This window comes from Perca fluviatilis, chromosome 16, assembly GCF_010015445.1.
Source record: "Perca fluviatilis chromosome 16, GENO_Pfluv_1.0, whole genome shotgun sequence".
In the NCBI taxonomy this organism is placed as follows: Eukaryota; Metazoa; Chordata; class Actinopteri; order Perciformes; family Percidae; genus Perca; species Perca fluviatilis.
In genome coordinates, this window is record NC_053127.1 from 31,708,215 (window position 1) to 31,732,214 (window position 24,000).

The 24,000-nt window shown below is 43.6% G+C and overlaps 1 protein-coding gene across 4 annotated transcripts in view; it reads right to left on the reverse strand.

Annotated features, from left to right (window-relative positions):
- mark4a (MAP/microtubule affinity-regulating kinase 4a) overlaps positions 1-24,000 on the reverse strand; it is a 37,244-nt gene that overhangs the window by 3,206 nt on the left and 10,038 nt on the right. Inside the window, exons 4-16 of one of the 4 annotated variants that reach the window (XM_039777067.1) lie at positions 21,945-21,993; positions 21,462-21,527; positions 17,632-17,702; positions 17,476-17,532; positions 16,417-16,653; positions 9,090-9,209; positions 8,903-9,002; positions 7,831-7,940; positions 5,866-6,052; positions 5,067-5,278; positions 2,910-3,013; positions 2,097-2,381; positions 947-1,029 (exon numbers count right to left, since the gene is read on the reverse strand). In XM_039777067.1, the coding sequence (XP_039633001.1) occupies positions 947-1,029; positions 2,097-2,381; positions 2,910-3,013; positions 5,067-5,278; positions 5,866-6,052; positions 7,831-7,940; positions 8,903-9,002; positions 9,090-9,209; positions 16,417-16,653; positions 17,476-17,532; positions 17,632-17,702; positions 21,462-21,527; positions 21,945-21,993 (1,681 nt within the window). Of the gene's footprint in view, positions 1-946; positions 1,030-2,096; positions 2,382-2,909; positions 3,014-5,066; positions 5,294-5,865; positions 6,053-7,830; positions 7,941-8,902; positions 9,003-9,089; positions 9,210-16,416; positions 16,654-17,475; positions 17,533-17,631; positions 17,703-21,461; positions 21,528-21,944; positions 21,994-24,000 lie in introns of all 4 variants that reach the window. The other 3 variants (XM_039777066.1, XM_039777065.1, XM_039777064.1) reach the window with 3 other exon arrangements.

Sequence of the window (24,000 nt, forward strand, 5' to 3'; positions counted from 1 at the left end):
AAATATGGTATTGGAACATCTCTAACAAGGAGTCTTCTGACTAAGCCACAACTCTCAGATGAGATGGCATTCAGTAGTGGATCTCCTAAAGTCAGACCAAGCAAGCATCAACAACAACAAGCACATGATGTGCAGAACAGTGTGTCCCACCTTTACAGATATGCACTTTTCCCCTTTTTCACAAGTTTTAAAGCATGCAGTATGTAAATGCAGTCCTTCTGTTCATGGGACTACACATTATCATCCATTCTTGCCAGCAACAGATGGAATAAACATGTAATGACTTTTGACCCATCGACCACAAACACAACATGAAAACATCATCATTTCTAAGGGCACACGGACTAATTAAAGGCAGTCTGTGCTGACAATGACACTCATCCTGAAACTGAAAGTTGAAATACAAAAATCTAATTAATGTCTCCTTGATTGCAACTAGGGCTGCACGATATGAGGAAAATATGCAATAAGGTTGTTGAATATTGCGATAATGATATTTCTTGCGATAAATAAACAGATATTAAAATGTACTCAGTTCTGCTGCTTTCAGTATTCTGCTAAAATACAACAAATTGCTTGTTGAATGTAAAACAAACGAAAGGAAATATTTTCCAACATTATTGAACAAATTTAACATTGAATTGAATATAAAAGGCACCACGAAAAAAGAACGACAGTATGTATGAGTGTCTTTCGCGATATGTCGCAGCCTTTCGCGATGTGTATGTTGCGCCAGTTGATATTGCGAGAACGATAAAAATACGATATATTGTGCGGCCCTAATTGCAACCATGCTTGAAACCAAGTGTGTGGGACCTTGACAGTACGATGACTAACACGTCATGCAGACAAGCACTAATTCATAGATAGAGGTATGAAGAAGTCAGGCAGACAGACGGGGCCAGCACAGGCAGACAAGAAAGAAGCCAGAGACATGCAAACTTACTAACTGTTTTTGATCCTTGTGGAAGAGTACAACCCGAGACTGATTTGTTTGAGCCCTGGCGCTTGGATGGGTCAAGGTTAACCCTGATGCCATGACAAGGGAGGGGGGGGAGAAAGCACAACAAGATAAAGACGGAGAAAAGGGAGGGAATACGGTGTAAGAGCAGAGGGGTGGGGTTGGGGGATAAGAGAGAATATAATTGAATCACAGGAGAGCAAGTGGTGGAAAAGAGCGCAGCGCAGCAGCTGATTGGCAAGGATAAAGCTGAGGTTTGATAAGATTAGACATGTGTGATTATGACGACTGGGGGAGCAGAGGATAATCCGGGACCACAGAAGGCTTGGCAAAAGGCCTGGGTGAATACAGTGTTGTGATATAAGCATGGATCCATATCCAGGCAGTGCTCAAGCTGAAAGGAAGAACTTCACAACAACGCTACGTGATTTCATATCCTATTTGATTTTCTTGGTTTTCGATTTAATGCGAATCTTGTCTTCTGAAGACATATTTTACATTGGAGCAGCTGAAACGGCAGAGCAAGAAAATTAAAATCCACCAAAAACTGTCAATGCAAACATCAGGGCTGTTTTAGCCTTTTCTTTTCCCTATGACCACATAAGAACATTTGGGAACCAGGAATAAAATAAAAGCTATGCAGAGTGGAGAGAGATAGGAAGGACTGTAGCAACTGATGGCAGTAGCTTCAGAAATGAAGGTCTCATCTAAATATTGAATAACAGTAGTAGTTGAGCTTATACCATCTGCAGTTCTCTGAATAGTAAAATTTTTATATCATTTTTTAAAAATCAACCTAGCGGCGACAGACTATTAGCTTAGCTTAGCACAAAGACTGGGGACAGGGGGAAACAGCTAGCCGGGCTCTGTCCAGAGTTAAAAAACACGCCTGCCAGCACTTCTAACTGTATCTCGTTTGTTTAATCGGTGCAAAAACCAGAGTAGTGCGCTTTAATAGATGCTGGTAGGCTCTGTTTGCTTCTTTGAAGGGAGCCAGGCTAGCTGTTTCCCCATGCTTCCAGTCTTTATGCTAAGCTAAGCTAACAGTCTTCAGGCTGTAGCTTCATAATTAATGCACAGACTTGAGAGTGGTGTTTCTCTGGTGATAAGTGCCATGTGCCATGCACGCATATACCTGCGAGTGAGTTTGGAGGTCAGCTTGGTGAAGAGGTTGGAGGTTGCCCTGGTGCGTGCGTGCGGCAGAGGGCTGGTGTCATGGTGGGACAAGGTGGGCGAAGTGGGGGGGGCTGAGTAGACCGGGGGCCCACGGTCCCTCAGCTGTCCCCCGTGAAAGGTGCTGCGGATGGTGGAGCCTCGGGTCAGGCGGCATCGGTCGGAAGAGGAAGAGGAGGAGGCAGCTCCGGCGCCAGAAATGCTGAGCGTGGAGGGAGACGCTGCAGGCAAGCGGTGGCCCAGGGAGCTGCAGACAACAAACAGGGAATTTGAACGAAAAGAAATTACAACATTACGGTACAATTTTTGGGTTAGTAGTCTAGCCTCTCAAAAAACGACAACACAAACAAATGAGCCAGTGTTGTAATGTAACCAAGCACAAATACTTCTGTACTTTACTTTGTTCTTTATATTTCTGGGAACCTTTACTTTGATAAAATATATACTTTTACTCCAATACATTTCCCCTAAGCATCTTCTTTACTCGATAAAATCAGAAGAAATTTGTTAGACTGAAAAAAACAAAAAGGTTTGGCGAATCATTGCTCCTCGATTGCAAGATAATGCACGCTCCGTTCCAATTGGTGATGTAATGCCTGTTTGTTGCCAAGCGCCAAAACCATAGGCCAAAAATGAAAGAAAAAAAAAAAGAAGGAAGCATAATAAGTGACAGCGTGATGGAAGCACCTGCTGCAGACTCTGCTGCAAACGTAACAGACGATGATCAGCCTGACGACAGTGACAAAGATTAAAACCTCCAACACAAAAGCGGTACCTGTTGTCTTTGCCGTTCTGCAGGAGGGAGTGTCTGTCAGCGCCTGTGCGGTCAGTGCACACATATGTATTCCTGCGTGTCATGGCACTTCCAGGGATGTTGTTCTACAGAGAGGGGAACAAGGTAAGAGGCAGATAATGAGAGTCACTTTGATATTCAGTGGAACCAAATCCACTACACACTGTTACAGTATCACATTCAGTATACACAAGGACTATGTTAAAATGTGACAGTAGCATCAAACTGACTCACTTTCTGTTAAAGTGTTTTGTACTTCCATATATACTCCTCGTGTATATGTCTGAGTCACGCTGCTCACAAAATATACAAGATAACTTACTGTATATACAGTACAGGCCAAAAGTTTGGACACACCTTCTCATTCAATGTGTTTCTTTATTTTCATGACTATTTACATTGTAGATTCTCACTGAAGGCATCAAAACTATGAATGAACACATATGGAATTATGTACTTAACAAAAAAGTGTGAAATAACTGAAAACATGTCTTATATTTTAGATTCTTCAAAGTAGCCACCCTTTGCTTTTTTTGATAACTCTGCAAACCCTTGGTGTTCTCTCAATGAGCTTCATGAAGTAGTCACCTGAAATGGTTTTCACTTCACAGGTGTGTTTTGTCAGGGTTAATTAGTGGAATTATTTCCCTTATTAATAAAAAAAGCAAAGGGTGGCTACTTTGAAGAATACTGTATTTCATTTATTTATCCTTTATTTAACCAGAAATGTCCCATAGACCATTCTGGTCAAGATGGACAGCAAAACAAAAGGTTTCATGCACAAGTACAGACAGGACAGGGTCAGATAACAAAAAGTATATGTATATGTGTGTGTGTATATATATATATATATATATATATATATATATATATGTTATATATGTATGTATGTTAGGGCTGTCAGCATTAACAAGTTAATCGTGATGCGATTAAGGGCCGAGCATAACCCGTAAAAATTTTTTAATCGCATGCCGCCATTTATTAATTTTTATTTTCACTTCACTCGGCTTGACCGCTTTAGCACCGGTATCCATTCCAAACAATACCCAACCCTAATATTGACTCTAGATTCAATTGTGTGACTAGATTCACACATTTTTCTTTTGTTTACAGTAAATAAATAAATAATAAATTATTATGATTCCCAATCAAGATACACTGGTAAGAATTGCTTTCCAGTGTTAATATGTACTTAAAAACTGTTCTGAAATGCAAAATAATAGAATTTTAATCATGTGATAAAATATGCGATTAATCGCAATTAACTATAGAAAATCAGCAATTAAACTTTTTTTTTATCGTTTGAAAGTCCTATATATATATAATATATATATATGGAATAGACTCAGTTGAGATATATATATATATATATATATATATATATACAGTATATACTGTATATATATCTGAACTGAGTCCAAATAAACACAGTTGTTGTTAATTGTTAATTAAATAATAGAAATAGAACTGGGTCGGAATTTCATGTTTTTCTTGGGAGAAAGCCACTGAGCCATATTGCATCAGATCTGCATGGGGGTTGTGTATGCAATGGGAGGAGGTCCAGATGAAAATAAAGTGCTCATTAGAAAAAATGAGAAAGACATTTTAAGACGGCCCCTAACTTCAGCTCTACTGTAAAGTCGTGAACAGTGCAGACTTAAAGATCCCATCATGTGGTGAAAATAACATCCGTGTGACATCAGGCAAGCTTTATTCCGCACTGCAAAACTGATCTGGTCCAAAACATGTATTCACTGATTTACAGACATCTCTTGTGCCATGTAAATCTATGGGAACAAGTCATTTTGGGCCAGAAGGCATTAAGTGACAGGCCTGGAGTTGTAATTCCACTGTTTAGCCGCTATGTTCAATTCCTTCCTGGGGGCCTGGGATGAACCTATCTGAATTTCCAAAAGTCAAAACTATCTACACCTGTATGTTTTTGTTTACATTTTGACAGATAGTCAAATGCTTTGGCTACCGTGAGTTCCTGTCAACAGTCACCTGCATTACTTTGATACTGAAGAAATAGTCTGGATGTGATGCTTTATGAGATACGATCAGGAATTAGAAGCACTGCCTTTTAGTTTCTAAATGGATGTGTCTCCTCTCTCCTTGAGGGGGACATCTGTCACTTACTGTGGTTGCGATCATGTCTTTGCGGCGGTCTGGGATCTCAGACTTATTGGGGTTGTTGGCACTGCTGACCATTGGGCTGGAGGGAGGGAGGCTGTGGCTCCCCATCACGCTGCAGCTGGCCTTACGTGAAGGCATCCGTCCCTCCCGCAGCTCACGGTCGCCCGTGCTTGTGGGGCTCCGCTTGGGGTGCATGACGGGCATGGAGGGCCCGCCTTTGTTGTGGAGGACAGCAGAGCGCAGACACACAGAGACTCGTATAAGGAATATTCTGCATATACAGTATAACCCCTCCATAGAGTTAGTCACAGCCCAGGGCCTAGCCTTCCAAGTGAGGATATTAAAGCCATCCCCACACTGAACTCTGCACTGAAATCAAAGACATATAGACACAACTGTGCAATATGATGTGTTTTTTTTTTTACTTGTAACATGCATATGTTGATATTGTCTATGTGAGTTGCATGTGTGTGAACGTGAGATGTTTTGAATAGGTATATTTAATGTATTTAATGTATGTTTAAAGGATATTTTTGAGCACCATCTCAGGTAGTGCATCTTAATCTCACTGTATGTAAATGCAATGACAATAAAGGAATCTTATCTTATCCTATTATCACTGGTTTAGTTTGTCCTAACAACTCATGAGAGCAAGACTTTAAAATGTCTCTCTTCAGGTGTGAAGACATCGGTTTTTGTATGAAAAGACATGAATATATAAAAATGCCAGGTTCCAGGTTTCATAAACGTACAGCTCAGCTATAGAGGTAAGAAAAATGAAGAAGTTAGAGAAGAGACTCACAGAAGTCGCTGTGTCGCCGCTGCCTGTGGTAGGTGGAGGCACTGCGCTGGCTCTTGTTATGTGAGGAGGAGGTGGAGGAGGAAGAGGATCCCGTGGCTGAGGAGTGCTTGTTGGTGCCGTTGGTGATGGGGCTGGGTCGTACCCTCGCCAGGGACAGGCTACTGGCTGTGCGAGCCTCACTAGCCTCCTGCGGTGTTGGATAGCAAAGGGGTCAGTGTAAAGAAGCATCCACTTCCTCACTAACCATTTTGCTATTTTGTTAATATAATAGACATGTACTCTCACTAGGTTTTTTGTATTTTCTTTATTTAAAGTTCCTACATCAATTAACAAAGACGAAAGATTGATTTTGTTTGAATGCATTAATGTTAATTACTGGATGATGTAACACACCTGATTACTGACCTGAGAACTGAGACCTGATTGGCCAGTTTGAACTGGAGAGGCGGGCTCTCATTCTATATGTGTGAGTAGAATGTGAGAGTTTTCGGGTGGACTGGGTTGTTTGAGGAGCAGCACCAGAACAGAGCAGAGTAAAGAGGAGTTCCCTCTGTGTTGAATGTTTGTTTTTTTGAAGACAAAAAAAAAAAAGACTTCTTCAAGTACTCTCTCCCAGGCACCAGCACCTCCTAAATGAGTCCACTGATCTAAGCCATACCTACGTATATGCACCGGACCACTGACAGTCTTCCTGGGAATGATTGTAAAGATTTACAAAGAATATGTTTAGGGCATTTCCTCTCTAACTGGGACGTCATATGTCCGGACTGATATGGCACACACGTAAAATGTAACAGTTGGTAATCCAAGTGTGTGAGGACGGTGTGATATTTTTCCATATTACATCCCCATTTTATTGATATAGATGAATGGAGAAGATCTTTATTATGTCTGTACAATTATAGTCAAAGATATTTGTGAACAAGTTAATAACTCATTATATATAAGGGCTCCATGTCTCTTTGTTAGTTTTGTTGTTGTTAAACAAACATTTTAAAGGATGCTAACATACCGTAGTAAAACAGAGTTGATGATATCGTATGTACTTTATTTTAGCAAGCTTCTTGTGTGGCTTTTGTTTAAAGACAACATTAAACATCCATTTAAAAAGTTCATATTTTGTTAGATTTAAAAAGGGGTTTGATATATACAGAATGTTAATATTTGACATAGTAAGGTATAAAAAAGTAGCCTCGTGAGACCGTCGTGATCTCGCGAGCTCCAGTTTTCCACTCGCAGATCAGTCTGGCATCTTGAGATAGAGAAAATTTGGAGCCGTTAGCCAAACGACCGGGCCAATCAGCGTTGAGTTTTGAGGTGGGTTAGGTGGTGATAGACAGATGGTTTATCCAATCAGCTAACCAGTATTTTCAGACAGCGGTAGCCCCAATTCTGTTAGCCACTCGCTAATGCTTTTTTTCTCTTGGATCCTTCTTTTGGAATATGGACCGGGAACCTGAAATGGGGCCTTTATTCCTAAATTCTCGTTACACACACGGCAAATATCCTTTACCGACATTTTATTTGCATGCTGAGCTAACGAGCAGCAGGGGCGGGCTTGTGGTTGTATTTTCATACGCTTCGTGGATCTGATTGGTTGATTTGGCCCGTCTATCACCAACATAGGTGATAGACAGATGGTTCATCCAATCAGCTAACCAGTATTTTCGCCCCTTCCCAAAAGTTCTCCAACGGAAAGTTCCCAGATGGATATGCCGAGCAAATGCGAAGCGATCCATCTGGCGGAGTCAGGTTAATAAAAAAGTACTATTAGGAACCGGTACAGAAACATATTAAAATGATGCCCAGCCCTAATAATAAATAATTTTGCATTTACAATGTGACCAAAAAAAGGGTCAACCTGGTATTTCATTCATTGCCAGTTGCTCTGGTTAGTATGTCATGTAAATACCTCATATTTACATATATACATCAATATGTAATGAGTTGATCTGTATAACTCACATCGCCTTTGCGGCCCAGTAGTAGGTAGGTGGCGGTGACTTCGTTGTATTTCTGATTGAGCAGAGAGTCCTTGATTTCCTCTGAGGTGAAGCCCATCCCCACCATCACCTCTGAGGAACACAAACAACCACTTAGAGAAGGTACGACAACAGACATGATGATAGGAAACAGCTTGACCAGGTTTGTTATGGGACAGGCCTCTTGGCAGCAGTGTTGTGACCAAGTCACAAGTAAGGACTCGTGCATGCTGGCTGCGTGGCGTGAGCGTGGCGGCTGCGTGGCGTTTTCTATGTCTTTGCACACCAGAAACGGTCTCTAAACTGTTAACATGGGAGCCGAAGTAAAAACGGACACGCCACGCAGCTGACATGCTCACGCCACCCTGCCAGTGTGAAGGAGGCCTAAGTCTCAAGTCATTTTGGTCCAAGTCTCGAGTTTTTGTTGTGGTTGGGCAAGTCGAAACAAGTAACAGGTTATTTCAAGTCAAGTCAAGTCGAGTCCTTAGGTAAGGTGAGTCAAGTCCCAAATAAAGTCACTTTTTTACAAAAAAACCTAAACCTCGCATTCAGCTGTTTGCTTTTTTCCTTCTTGGGTGAAATTTTGAAATCCAAAAAGGATCACTCTTGGCACAGATGCAGGCGTTGTGGCGGTCTGGTCGGACTAATGAGGCTTCAACAGGGGTCTTTGATGCTACCTGTTGCCATAGCGAGGAGTTTGACTGACAGCCAGTCGTCCAATCATGACAACCGTATACCGGGGAGCTTTGTGAGTCATCCAATCATGATTCACAATTTGCGCTGCTGCCACTTGATACTTAGACAGAAACGTGACAACACTGAATTATATTATTTCATATTTAACAGCTAACATTCAGACTTATGAATACACACAAGCCATCCGAGTCATCGTGCGTCAAGTCAAGTCTCGAGTCATTAACTTACAAGTCCAAGTCGAGTCTCAAGTCATTTATTTTGTCAAGCCAAGTCGCAAGTCATTGAAACGGTAACTCGAGTCGACTCAAGTCTCAAGTCCACATCTGTGCTTAGTAGTACCAGTGGCCCAGCTGACTCACCTATGCGAGCTGGATCGCTGAAGTCTTCAACAGGTTCTATGTGGGGCTTCAGGTCATCGCCCTCATACCCTGAATTTATCCACTTGTCCTTCATGACTTGCTGTAGAAACGGAAAGATAGAAACGCTTCAGCCTTGTTTACATTCCACGTGAGCTAAGTTAGACCATGTGTGCTGCGAGGTTCTCACGTCGAGGGTGCAGCGTTTGGTGGGGTTGAGCACCAGGAAGCGGCGGAGGATCCCCTCACAGTCTGTGGACATATAGAAGGGCACGCGGTACTTTCCCCTCAGCACTCGCTCCCTCAGCTCCTGTTGGCCACATCCATCACATGTTACACATACAGCAAATTTCATATTCAAACTCTGACAACAGATGCTTATTACTCCATATGGCTTTGATGCCATTTTTGACACAAACATGGTGAGAAGGGGACACTTTTTCATGGGGCATTATGACATTTACAGCGCGATGCATTGCTACACACTCCCCCACAATCACTACTTTGGATTATGTTGAACTTTTAAAGGCATGAAAATTTCACTTTATGAGTTTTTTTTTATCATTAATATGCGTTCCCCCAGCCTGCATATGGTCCCCCAGTGGCTAGAAATGGTGATAGGTGTAAACCGAGCCCTGGGTATCCTGCTCTGCCTTTGAGAAAATGAAAGCTCAGATGGGCCGATCTGGAATCTTCTCCTTATGAGGTCATAAGGAGCAAGGTTACCTCCCCTTTCTCTTTTTTCTTTGCCCATGGCAAGCTGGTCAAGGCCACACCCCCACCCTCCACCTTGCCCCCCCTCTCTCCTCCTCAATAACATTTAAAGCTACAGACACAGAAATGGCACATCCTAAGAGTAAGCCCTGACTGCAGTACGCAGATCGAGGAGTGGCTCAATGTGGGTGGAGCTAAACGTTTGACTCCGCCCACTTGCCAAATAGCAATTGGCAGAGCCATTTCTCTATCACTCTGGCAATTGGTGTGAGGGGAAAACACAGGACTTTCAAGCTGACCGGAGATCTTTTCCCGTTGTTGTTTTTCTTAACCCAACCGTCCGTTGTTGCGGCCCCAGAGACAGTGGGCTCGTTTCCGCGAATTACGTTTGCTTTCCCCGTTATCCTTTCCTTAACCCAGCGGCGGAGTGGAACCAAAACATCTACCGGGAAATCATGTAGACCACCGGCCGGCAGGCAGTGTCCGTCTGCGGGCAGGTAGCGTCTGTCCGCGGGCAGGCAGCCAGCGTCCGTTCGCGGGCAGCCAGCTGCCAGCTGCGTCCGTTCGCGGGCAGCCAGCGTCCGTTCGCGGGCAGCCAGCGTCCGTCCGCGGGCAGCCAGCGTCCGTCCGCGGGCAGCCAGCTGCCAGCAGCGTCCGTTCGCGGGCAGCCAGCGTCCCGTCCGCGGGCAGCCAGCTGCCAGCAGCGTCCGTTCGCGGGCAGCCAGCGTCCGTCCGCGGGCAGCCAGCGTCCGTCCACGGGCAGCCAGCGTCCCGTCCCGCGGGCAGCGTCCGTTCGCGGGCAGCCAGCTGCCAGCAGCGTCCGTCCGCGGGCAGCCAGCTGCCAGCAGCGTCCGTTCGCGGGCAGCCAGCGTCCGTCCGCGGGCAGCCAGCGTCCGTCCGCGGGCAGCCGGCTGCCAGCAGCGTCCGTTCGCGGGCAGCCAGCGTCCGTTCGCGGGCAGCCAGCGCTCGCCTCGGGCAGCCAGCGTCCGTTCGCGGGCAGCCAGCGTCCGTCCGCGGGCAGCCAGCGTCCGTCCGCGGGCAGCCAGCTGCCAGCAGCGTCCGTCCGCGGGCAGCCAGCTGCCAGCAGCGTCCGTTCGCGGGCAGCCAGCGTCCGTCCGCGGGCAGCCAGCGTCCGCGGGCAGCCAGCTGCCAGCAGCGTCCGTTCGCGGGCAGCCAGCGTCCGTTCCGCGGGCAGCCAGCGTCCGTCCGCGCGGGCAGCCAGCGTCCGTCCGCGGGCAGCCAGCGTCCGTCCGCGGGCAGCCAGCTGCCAGCAGCGTCCGTCCGCGGGCAGCCAGCTGCCAGCAGCGTCCTTTCGCGGGCAGCCAGCGTCCGTTCGCGGGCAGCCAGCGTCCGTTGCGGGCAGCCAGCGTCCGTCCGCGGGCAGCCAGCTGCCAGCAGCGTCCGTCCGCTGGCAGCCAGCGTCCGTTTCCGGGCAGCCAGCGTCCGTCCGCGAGCAGCCAGCGTCCGTTCGCGGGCAGCCAGCGTCCGTCCGCGGGCAGCCAGCGTCCGTCGCGGGCAGCCAGCGTCCGTCCGCGGGCAGCCAGCTGCCAGCAGCGTCCGTTCGCGGGCAGCCAGCGTCCGTTCGCGGGCAGCCAGCTGCCAGCAGCGTCCGTTCGCGGGCAGCCAGCCGGCAGGTTAGTCCGTCCAGACTTTCCCGATTGCCACTCCGCCTCTGCCTTAACAACCGTCAGTTGTTGTCTGGCGTTCCCCAGAGACCAGGGCTCATTTCCCGGGAGTCATGTTTGCTTTCCCCGTTCTTCTTTTCCTAAACCCAACCCCGTTCTTTTTTCCTTTTTACAATTCAAATATCATTGTTTATTATAATCTATATATCTATAATTCAAATATCATTATTTATTATAATCTATATAATATATATTATATTATAAAGGTGTTGCATTGACGTTTGAGAATGTGCTGCCTGATGTCCGCCACCAGATGGCGCGCCCACGGAGTCAAACGTTTAGCTCCGCCCACATTTGGCCCAACCCCGATCTGCGTACTGCAGTCAGGTGCAATTGGCATCCTAAGGAAAGCTCATTGTGGGACTGGCTCTAGTGGCTGTAATTCTGCACCAAGGCTGAATTTGGGGAATGAGACTTCAGATACAGTATTAGGGGACCACTAAGGTCTAGCCTATATAAAAGAGACTTCAGATACAATATTAGGGGACCACTAAGGTCTATATAAAAGAGACTTCAGATACAGTATTAGGGGACCACTATGGCCTATATAAAAGAGACTTCAGATACAGTATTAGGGGACCACTAAGGTCTATATAAAAGAGACTTCAGATACAGTATTAGGGGACCACTAAGGTCTATATAAAAGAGACTTCAGATACAGTATTAGGGGACCACTAAGGTCTATATAAAAGAGACTTCAGATACAGTATTAGGGGACCACTAAGGCCTATATAAAAGAGACTTCAGATACAGTATTAGGGGACCACTAAGGTCTATATAAAAGAGACTTCAGATAAATGTATTAGGGGACCACTAAGGTCTATATAAAAGAGACTTCAGATACAGTATTAGGGGATCACTAAGGTCTATATAAAAGAGACTTCAGATACAGTATTAGAGGACCACTAAGGTCTATATAAAAGAGACTTCAGATAAATGTATTAGGGGACCACTAAGGTCTATATAAAAGAGACTTCAGATACAGTATTAGAGGACCACTAAGGTCTATATAAAAGAGACTTCAGATACAGTATTAGGGGACCACTAAGGTCTATATAAAAGAGACTTCAGATACAGTATTAGAGGACCACTAAGGTCTATATAAAAGAGACTTCAGATAAATGTATTAGGGGACCACTAAGGTCTATATAAAAGAGACTTCAGATACAGTATTAGGGGACCATTAAGGCCTATATAAAAGCATCCAAAAAGGAGCATGTCATGGGACCTTTAAATACAAAATATCCAACACCAATTTCTCTGATAAGACCAGTCGGATGTAATGGTGTCTTTTGCATCCAACTCCCCAGGCCCCTCCCTGCAGGCAGTCTGCTGGGCTGCGGTCAGATATGAGAGGGGGGTTAAACACACATTTGTCTCCATCCTCTGGTGGAGCTCCAGGGGGCCATTCATTGCCATCTGCTGGATTTTGGATAAAAATACTATTCTACTAGGTTCTACTACAGGGTACAATAACACTCCAGCAGAGAAGACAGAGAACAAGGCTTCCAACCAGGGCTGCAACCAACCATTATTTTTCATGTTGATTAATCGATTAGTTGTCGGGTCTATAAAATGTCAGAAAATGGTGAAAAAGCCCAAGACGACGTCCTCACATGTCTAGTTTTGTCCCCAACTCAAATATATTCAGTTTACCGTCCCAGAGGAGAGAAGAAACTAGAACATGTTCACATTTAAGAGACGGATTAATCAATTATCAAAATAGTTGGTGATTAATTTAATAGTTGACAACTAATCGATTCATCTTTCCAGCTCTGTTACACACTACATTTGGAATAGAAACTAAATGGTCTATATTAGCTAGCCCTGTAAGATGGCAAACAACTTATTCTATACACAAAATAATACTGTATGGAAATCTGATTAGAAGAAAAGTATTTTTTTTTTAACTAAATTGAATTTTAAAACAAAATATTGTCTTCTCTACCAACCAGGCTCTAATGTTTTTTTTGTTGTTGCTTTTAATCTTGAGCCTTTCTGAATAATCAAAAGGTTTCAGGGTGAAAAGTCTTCTAAGGTTGCCACAATGCTACGGTCCACTAACTGCATGAAAAGGATGACGCTACATTAACTGTGTCCATGTCATACGAATGAATACAAGCGAAATCTTTGAAGGCCCATGATTTCCATCAGAACATACTGGATCTGTATACTGTTCCACACGGACCCCAGTTCTGTCTGATCATGATGACTAGCTGATTTTGACTTGAGCACAGGACACAAGGACCAACAGAAATTCAACTGCATGCTGATAAACCATGGACCATACTGCGTCTCTTTTAACCATTACATCCCCACAAAGATGATTAAGATCATCACGGTATATTCAAAAGAAATACCAGACTCACATGACTGCGCTGGATGGGAAATTGACAACCTTACGTCGGGCTTTGCGCTGCGCCGGGTGCAAGATAGGGCCCATAATGTTGCTCCATGTCTACAGGTGTGTAAACAGGCAACTGTTTGCTAACATGTTCACCATGTCAACCTCATATGGAAAAATCCAGTATTGGTCGGGCTATAGTTTCTTTCTATGGTATTCCACTTTTCATAGGAACATATTTTTATAGAAAAAATGTTGCATTTGTGCAGCTTTTAAAACGGAAAATAAAACTTCTGGTGAGCTTTAGCCTAACTATCAAGGCAGTGAACATCACATGCAACCAATATAAATAAATATTTTGTTCCACACATCAATAGAGAAGGAGAAAGAGAAGGAAGACTGGGAGAAAGACAAAGGTCCTGGAGCACATTCAATACCAGGATGGTCACTAGAGCTGGAACAATTCCAAATGGTGCCGTACAATTAAATGTCTCAGAAATAATTGCGATTAACAATATAACTGTCTCTTTCAGTCCAATTTAAAAACAAGTATTCATTACTTCCAGGAACCACTTTTTGGTTATATATCACTGTCATGTGTCCCAGATACACAAACACAGCCTAAAACCACACCTCTTTATTATCATAAACCATTTTTGTGTATAGGATCAAGTGCCAACAACTAACAATTTAAACAATAATACAAATATATAGTCCAACCATAATCACTTATATAATTACAAGTTGGCATATCTAAACAAAATCAACAATTACGAGTCATACGCCTTAAGACCTTTAGCTAATGTTAGCAATTCATTGCGATTAAACAAAGAAACTGTGATTATATAAACAAATTGACAATTAGACAATTATGTAATAATTGTTACAGACCATGATGCCACGTCTACGCGTCACACGCTGATGCCACCAGGATGCTAATACATCCCTGGATTTGATTCAGACTTTATCCAACAACCCCAAAGGGCAGGGAAGCCTTTGGGGCGATCTATCACATTCTATCATCCACTGGTACTGGACTGTAAACTGAACTCAGCTCTAAGATAACATTTAAAGCAAAGCAAACAACTCATCCCCAAATGATGCTCAACAAGGCACACTTTAAACTACAGTACAATAGAATGGTTCCTCGGTCATAAAATACCATATCTTCATCATATATAGAGGACAAAATATAGCAAAGCAGCAACACAGACTGGGATATCTGACATGTAAACACTGTTAAAAACAGCAATCATGTTGTCGTCGTTTTTTGACACAAACTGGAGAAAAGTGGGAATACTGAAAACGGCAAATTACAGCCTTTGTCACAAATTAATTCTGGGGTTCTTTGGTATTCCAGACACAGAAAGCACATTGCACTGTGTATCTGGGGTTAAATTTCTCATGCAGAGATTTATTTAGGATTTTAAGAACTGCACATTGGGGCGTGCGGGCAGACTGGGTAAGGTAAAATGGAAGTTCTTATTTTTTTTGTTCTAAGTTTCCTGTGATCCTGTGAGGAGCCCATCTTGAGGGGGGTGACGTCCCTGGCTGCTACTACTCAGCAGTGTCAGCGTGGTAAATTAGTTGATTGTGTGATTGTGGGATGGGCTAGTTATCACTGCCTCCTGGGGGGCACCTGGGCCCAGTACTCCAAGATTATTCATTTAGGCTCTGCTACTTATTCTCCTCTCACTCTCCGCCAGTCACCTTCACTGATGATGTGGCATCTTTGGGGGGCTTGGATGGTTCGGACTTTCGGACCAAATACAGGAAGCTCTGGCAGGCCATCGTCGTGTTATAAGACCGGGGAAGCTCAGTGTTTAGTGTACAGGCTACATGAGAGAGAGTGACGGGGAATGCGCTCAGAGCAGACAGCTGTAGCAGTGAATAAATTGGCAGTTTAGTAGCCTAAATGTACGGTGTAGGATTCAGCTTGTCTCTGAATAAATGCTGCAGCTCCTCCAAACCCAAGTAAAGTTCCCGTGTCTTGCTTCTCAACAACGCAACAAAACATAAAAAGAGCCGCAGCAGTCAGTTGAAAAAACTCAGACAGAGATACGAGAGGACGGGGAGGACCGTCTACAAACCAATCAACTACAAGTATCGGGAGACGCGGCTCACTTATGTGATGAGGACAGGACATAGTTTTGTCACGTATAGTTCTTTAGTGCGCAACTGCAGTAGGGTTGGGCGATATGGAGAAAATCAGATATCAGATATCCTTGACCAAATACAATACATGAATGTTGATATTGCGACGATATTGTAGGGCTGAGAACTGGTGCTTTTACAAAATTGTTTACCAATGAGATTTTTGATAAATAATCATCAGTAATGTGGATATAATGACTAAGTGGGTAAAGGCAAATAATAGAACAGCTAGAACAGTCTGGTAAGTTCAGAAAATGACATCACTTTACTGTACGGTAACTCAGCCTTTTAAACCAGGAAAAGACAACACTTATGTCATATTAGGATATATACCGATATCCAAAATCTAAGACAATATCTAGTTACATGCAATATATTGATATCAATATAAAAAACACAGAGCCATTTTTTTCCTCCTATCCCAGAATTTATGTGTGGTGTAGCCAGACCTTACTCCACAGCGCTGCAGAGATAGGTCTGGCAATGCGAGACCACTGTTACCATAACGCCCTGGAGTAAACCCCTGGCCCTGAATGTACCAAGACAGACAGACAGACAGACAGACAGACAGACAGACAGATAGAAAGACAGACAGACAGTCCTTCCTCCCATCCACTTGCCTTCAGGTTCTGCCCATCAAAGGGCAGCGAGCCGCTGACCAGCGTGTAGAGGATGACTCCGAGGCTCCAGACGTCCACCTCGGGCCCGTCATACTTCTTCCCCTGGAAAAGCTCAGGGGCGGCGTAGGGCGGCGAGCCACAGAACGTGTCCAGCTTGTTGCCCAGCGTGAACTCATTGCTGAAGCCAAAGTCGGCGATCTTGATGTTGGCGTCGGCATCCAGCAGAAGGTTCTCCGCCTGAGTCATATACATGTATTGATGCGGCGGAGGGGGAGGCAAGGATGGACAGAAGGAGGGAGAGAGTGCCGAAAAAGGGACAGAGAATGACACGTTAAGGGACCAGTGGAGAAAATATTTGGAGAAAGAGGAATGGGAGGACACAATAGTGATAGTGCGTTCCGTTTACCTCGGAACTCGGAAGGCGAAGCTGGGAATGACGTCACACCCGAGCTGAATGCGCTCCATTTACAAGTCAGAGTTTCATTGTTTTCATTGGCTCTAGCCGGGTTAGCCATTGTTAGCGATGCCAGTTTATAACAACGCATTACGCTGTTTTATGTGCATGCAAACAGCGTAACAACATGTCCACAGATAGAAGTTGGACAGGACTGTGTGTACGACTGTTTGTTACTGCAGCTTTCACTACTGTAGATGCACGGAGCAGCCGTCTTGAATTTTGAGCTCGGTGTCTGGAGGTTATGGGAAATCCGACCTCGGAAAATCGGACATCCGACTACAGACGGAACGCACTATTGCTGTACATGTCTATGTCATGTGTATGCAGTATGTCGCTGTGCGTGTTTAGGAATGTGATAATCTATTAGAACAGGAGGAGGCTCTGGCTGCCTCCTACCCTTCTTCAGCTTCTCCACTCATCAGTGTGTTACTGTGCGATTAAGATGCTCGGGGCCCCTCTTCACAGACACAGATTAAGACTAGTCCCGGATTATAACTTTCTGTTCAGTGTAATCTGTCAGTGGAAGACATTTTCCTAGTCTTGGACTAGCCTTAATCCGCCATCTCTCCAAGCAGCCCAAAAACATCTGCTGAGCTTCTCACCTTCAAATCTCGGTGGACAATGTTCTTTGTGTGGCAGTAGTGGACAGCAGAAACAATCTGTGGACACAGGGAGACAGACACAGCTCAAGCACTGGCCATTGCACGTGAGGATTGGCGCAATGTGGGCATCGAGCGGGCGATGTATTCCTACAGTACCTGTCGGAATTTGGCTCTGGCTTCCACCTCCTTCATTCTCCCATGAGACACGAGGTAGTCGAACACTTCACCTGAGAGCAGCAGACACACATCAGTCAGCTCATAAAGCCAGGAGCACTATAGCCATACTTTTATTTGATTATTTACTGCTGATGTACACAATCAATTTCAATCACGTCAATTCAGTTTAATTAATATTTATAAGTGCTCTCAAGACGTCAACTTCATCTTTATTATCCTCGGGTTTGCTGCGCGTAGCGGGGAAACCTAGAATGCATACAGGCTTAAAGGAACACTGACTTTTGGGGGAAACATGCTTATTTGCTTACATGAGAAAACCAATAGCATTCTCATAACTGTCCATTCAATGTTAAACTGCCGCTGGTTATCTTATTTTAGCATAAACACTGGAAACAGGGGGGAAACAGAGTGCTTGGATCTGTCCGAAGCTAACAAAATCCACCAACCTAAAACCTAAAAGCCCCTCTAAAGCTCTACCTAACATGTTGTAGTTTGCTTTATTTAGGTGAGACAATGTTACTTTGGAAGGAAGAAATAACCTTCTTCCTCTTAAAAACGAAACCGTTGAATTCACGAGGAATAAAATGCAGCCTTGCTCAACATGGGGTTGTGCTGCTACAGTTGTACTTGGTCTGGTATGACCATCAAAAAAGAAAGAAAAAAAACATTTCCAGTGTTAATGCTAAGCTAACCTAACCCCAAGAGTGGTATAAATATTGCGAAAGTGAATAACTGTATTTCCCAAAATGTTGAACTGTAGAGAAACACAACAAATACTGGGTGGGAAACACCAGAGGCCTCACGATACCATATCATCACGATACGTATGTCACGATACGATATTATTGCAGTTTTAAACATATTGCAATATTCTGCGATATTGCAATTTATTGGCTTTCAAATGATGTCCCCAAAAGATAACTTTGTCAACATCTGTCTTATCTAAAAAGATAAGTTTCTCCGTTTGTTCATCTCACTTCAATTTTATTGCTGCAAAATGGGATTGTCAAGCAGACAAACTGACCAACACATATACAATAATAGGTCGATGCTTGGCGTCTGTGTTTCGATACAGTATTGCCACGGAAAATATCGCGATACTGCTGTATTGATGTCAGTAACCTGACATGTTGAGTGCTGTACTGTTCACACAACACATTCCCATTTACACAAAAGTGATATTTTTGAAACCAAAACTTCTGACTACACCAAATGTGAGTATATGTATGCACAACTGTTAAACCCCCATGCAGTATAGCATTAATCAGCTTACACCAATATGACATCGGCCTTAGATTGAAATGGATTATTCACACCATCTTTTTCATTGCTGCTACACAGGCTTTCGCAGACGACAGGAAATATTAGATAGAAATACATCTTTCCTATGACTGAAAAGCTTTTCTGAATGAAGAAGAAGAAGAATGCCTTAGGGACTGTACAAAATGACTGAGGTGGGGTGGGTGGGGTTACATGTTATACGTGGTGTTTTAAGCCCCCAGCGTCACTAGGATTAGGCAATGGTTAGGGTTAGGGTTAGGTGCCTTGAAGTAAACGGTCGCAGCGCTGCCTTGAAGTCAACGTTGGGGGCTTAAAACACAATCAAGCATTATATTTCACTTTAGAAAAAAGCAAATCCATCTCCACTGTTCTCTATCGTATCTCCACAGAGTAACATATTCCATATGTACGGGGGGACTCACCCACTGGGGCAGTTGATGTGGATACCACTTTAAAACACACCACTACGTGGTCCATGCTTGGGCATTACAGGCCCAGGTGACTGGGATGAAAAATGCAAATCCATCTCCAATGTTCTTAATGGTTTCTTTTGAGCCTCCAGAAAAAAAAACCTGCAATAAACTACCCACAATGTCTCAAAATAGTGGATTTATGGAAAACAAAATGGTCTTAGTACCTCTCTCTAATCTGAATAGTTATGTTCAGGCTGCTTGGTCTTAAACAGTGTGATGCCTTTGCCCCACCCTCAATTCTAAATAATAAGAATGTATTTGTTTGGGCTTTTGTTTTTGAAAACATCCACCAGCTACTCACAATCATTTTGTACAGTCCCTTAGATGTTGTTTAAATACCACTATGTTTGAGAGGCTGCTAGATTTGGATTAACAGAGCGAACTGTCGTTTAATATACTGAATATGAAGATAGATAATACATTTTAGTCTTCATAGGCATTTGGGCACCATTGCAACTCCCTAATGCCTCCGTATGGTCTTTTTTTTTTTTTATCTAACTTAAAGTAATCTGGGCTTGAAAGGAAGCCACATTGGAAACTGCGTCTGTTACATTCTCCAAGGTCACAGTGAGCAAATGATACGGTTCGGGCCAGAACTCAGGAAAACGGGATTGGTGACAAGAAACCGACACAAACAGAACCATAAAAGAGACTAATGGAAGCAAAAGAAAAAGGAGAGCAGCATTAGATGCAATGTGCTGGCGTTACTCCTGAAATTGTGTTTAAAGTCAGTTTAAAGAGCAGCACCATTACTGCACAGAGGCTGCTTACTTATTTATGTTGTGGTTTCATACTCTATTAAGTTTGAATGTAGAACCGTACAACACTTATTAGGGGAGAGTCCACAGCCAGTTTACGGTGACTACACTATCTCAGAGTGCCTGAACATCATGTGTTTCGATGAGCAACGAGTAAAATAATGATCTGGTGAAAGCAGAGGCATAGAGTTCCAAAAACTCCGAACAATTCCACTCTATATCCACTATTGAAACAAACTGATATATATTGAAAGAAGGCCACACTTTGGTGTCATCATTTTGAATAAAGCTGTAGATCTTAAAGGTCCCATATTATGCTCATGTTCTGGTTCATACTTGTATTCTGGGTTTCTAATAGAACATGTTCATGTGCATTAATGTTAAAAAACAACAATTATTTTTTTCATACTGTCTGTCTGAATATCCCTGTATTCACCCTCTGTCTGAAACACTCCGTTTTAGCGCCTGTCTCTTTAAGCCCCCCTCCTGAAAAGCCCAGTCTGCTCTGATTGGTCAGTGTGTCTGGGTCTTCCAGCATTTGCGCTCTCGGCGTCTCTGCACCATCATTGCAGTCGGGGAATGATGGTAACGGCACTGTAGCGGCACTTCCTACCTATACATAGTATAGTTGTGACATCGCAACCGTACGGAAGTCCTGATGGCTCGTTTAAAGCCACAGTTTCTGAATATGGGCTGTGTACGTTTGTCTGTGGATTGAACGTTTTGATACTTTCACAGTATTTATCCAGCACCAGCAAGACATGGAACTCTGACTTTTTACAATATGGGACCTTTAAAAAGGTATACTGCAACATTTTTGAGAAACATGCTCTCTCATATGTATCTGAACTGTTAATCTGAGACTACAGCGAGCAGGTGGTTATCTTAGCATAAAGACTGGAAACAGGAGGAAACAGCTAACCTGTTTATTTCTTTTTAACATTGTCTTTTAAGTTCTAGCTTTACAGTATATTTTGCATACAGACATGAGTGGTATCGATCTTCTCATCTACCTCTGCGCAAGAAAGCAAATAAGCGTATTACCCAAAATGATAAACTATTCCTTTAAACTGAACTTCAGATATGGAGGGGGAAAAAAAAACTTCAAATGTACCCTTAGCTACTGTGTTTCCCCATGCATCCAAATGGAGGAACTAACCTGTAAAATGATCCAAATACTGATCACACACATTGCCTGTTGGAGCTGCATTTACAAGATGCAGTTTCACCAAATCTGTAACCTTCTGCATCATTTGTACTTATAGTATTTCCCGGAAGTGGCGGCCGATGTACCCACCTCCACTGGCGTACTCCATGATTAGGTAAAGGGTCTTATCAGTCTCAATCACCTCGAACAGCTGCACTGTAGTCCAAAACAGAATCAGATTAAAATCAAAATATACATCAACAAATCCTGCTCACATTATAAATAATAATAGCACGACAGCTGCCTGTCTGTCTTAATACCAAGGAACCTGCTGCTAATGCTGTGTGTGTGTGTGTGTGTGTGTGTGTGTGTGTGTGTGTGTGTGTGTGTGTGTGTGTGTGTGTGCGTGCGCGTGTGTGTGTGATCCATATGGCATTTCAGCTTTATGAAATCCAACATCGTGACCTCTATATGAGATGTTGCTTGCTATAGTTTCGTCAATGAATGCTATGAAGCCTATTTAAAGCATTACACTTCCGTCTGGTCACACACATGGAAGCAAAACACACACGCATGGACGCACACTCAGACACACAAACATAAAGCCCATTGAGAAGCATGCGTGTGCCTTACCTATGTTAGGGTGATTTAAGCCTTTCATTATTCGTACCTCCCGAAAGAGCTGGGAAGAAGAAGAAGAAAGAGAATTTTAATGTCTTAAGATTATTAGACATAAATAAACCTTGTGTTGCAGCTATTTGCCTTTGAGTGTTTAACATCAATGGCTCTCCACATTGATGTAAATCTGTGCTTTCAAGTGTAGCGATGACGGCATCATGTTCTTGGCAAGAAATGCATTTACATGATAGAGAGCCATGTATGTTCTGAGGGGCTGACGTGGGGTCTCTCAGCATGTTCTGCTTTGTGACCCTACCCTTGGCTCCCAGGTCAGGCTGGCATGTGAAAATGAGCTGAAACAGGAACCGTCTCTTAATCTCTATTATTATTTTCACTGGATTGGATCATCACCGAAATGTTTGAATCCAAAAAAAAAAAATATGTCCAGTAAATCTACCTGAAATAAGTTCATCAGATTCTTCCTGCAGAAACCCACCTGGATGGATGGCAGTGTTTCCCCGAGAGGGGAAGGGGGTGCGGAGGTGCTACCACCATTCCAAACTCCATACTCAATTTAACACTATATAATTAATTTTTCGAAATCCATATGAACTAGAGGATGGAAACCCAAATAGAGCCCGACGGGCCGGGTTTGGACAGATATTTAGAAATGATGTTCGGGCTGGGCTCGGTCACATCAGCGCGATAAGCCATTGAATGTTTTACATTTAAAACAGCTTATTATGTAGGAGCGCGCCTGTGTTAACGTGCGCTTGTTGGTCCCTGTGTGCTCATCTGTTGACATCTCTGAATGTCTTCCTACAGTTGCTTAATAAAAGCTTTCCACACAAACAAACAAACAAACGTGTCGTTACTATGAGAAAAAAATGAGATTTTAGCTGTGTCGGGCTCGGACAGAAATATCTTAATGCCTGTCGGGCTCGGGCCGGGCTCGGTTACTGCTCTGTCGGACGTGGGCCAGGCTCGGACAGAAAAATGCGGCCCGATCCGCACTCTAACATGAACCACTCTTCACATCGGCATGAATTGGATCCACCGCACAGCACTAATTTAAAAAAGAAAAGCTGGTTCACCGTCATTCCTTACCACCAATGTACAAAGTAGCATTTTTTAAAGGGTATTTTGCAAACGGCGTACCGGCGCAGTGCTCACTCCACATAAACAATACATAACATCACATCACATCCAGCAAACTTCACAGAGAACAATGAGGGCAAAACAGCACCACTGATCAGTTTGAACTGAATATTCTCTGGTCCAGCTGAGCTAAAAACACAAAAACACAGAATCCGTCAGCACGTTAGCGTGTCGTTCACTCCCAAGCCTGTTTGGATGCAAAATTGCAAAAATGAACACACACACACACACACACACACACACACACACACACACACACACACACACACACACACACACACACACACACACACACACAAAAACACAACAACACACACACACATATATAACATATATTAAGCACCAGTCCTGCAGAAGATGTTTTGGAGTTCAATAGAATGTAAAATGAACATACTGTAACCATAGTGACTGTACTAGCATATAAAAGGGAAACTCAACCGATTTTCCAGTTTCCAGGTGTACTACTGCATACATAAAACAAAAAAAAAACAGTTGTTTAAAGCCTTTTGTGGCTCCAGGGGAATTCTGAAAAATGTCTTCAAGTCACTTGAGTCCGCATCGGTTGGGTCTGAACACTACAAGTTGAAAAATGAACAAAATGTGAGGTATGGAGTTTACCAGATCTCTGTTGGAAGACCGCTTGAGGCTCCAGGCTACATTTGCCTAACCTGATGTGCCAGATGGTTTGTTACACAGAACCATCTGAGTCGTCAGTGGAAACAGTTTGAAAAAGGTGCAGCCACTTTCAAAAAATACCTGGCAGGTGAGTGGATGAACCATCTATCCAACCGTCTATCATGTCCGCCACTGTTGTTTGAACAGTGTGGCTGTCACACACACCTTAGTCTATATCCTTTGCGTTCCACTTCCGGGATTGCTCCGGTGCTGCAGGAAATTCAGCTGGATACAAGTA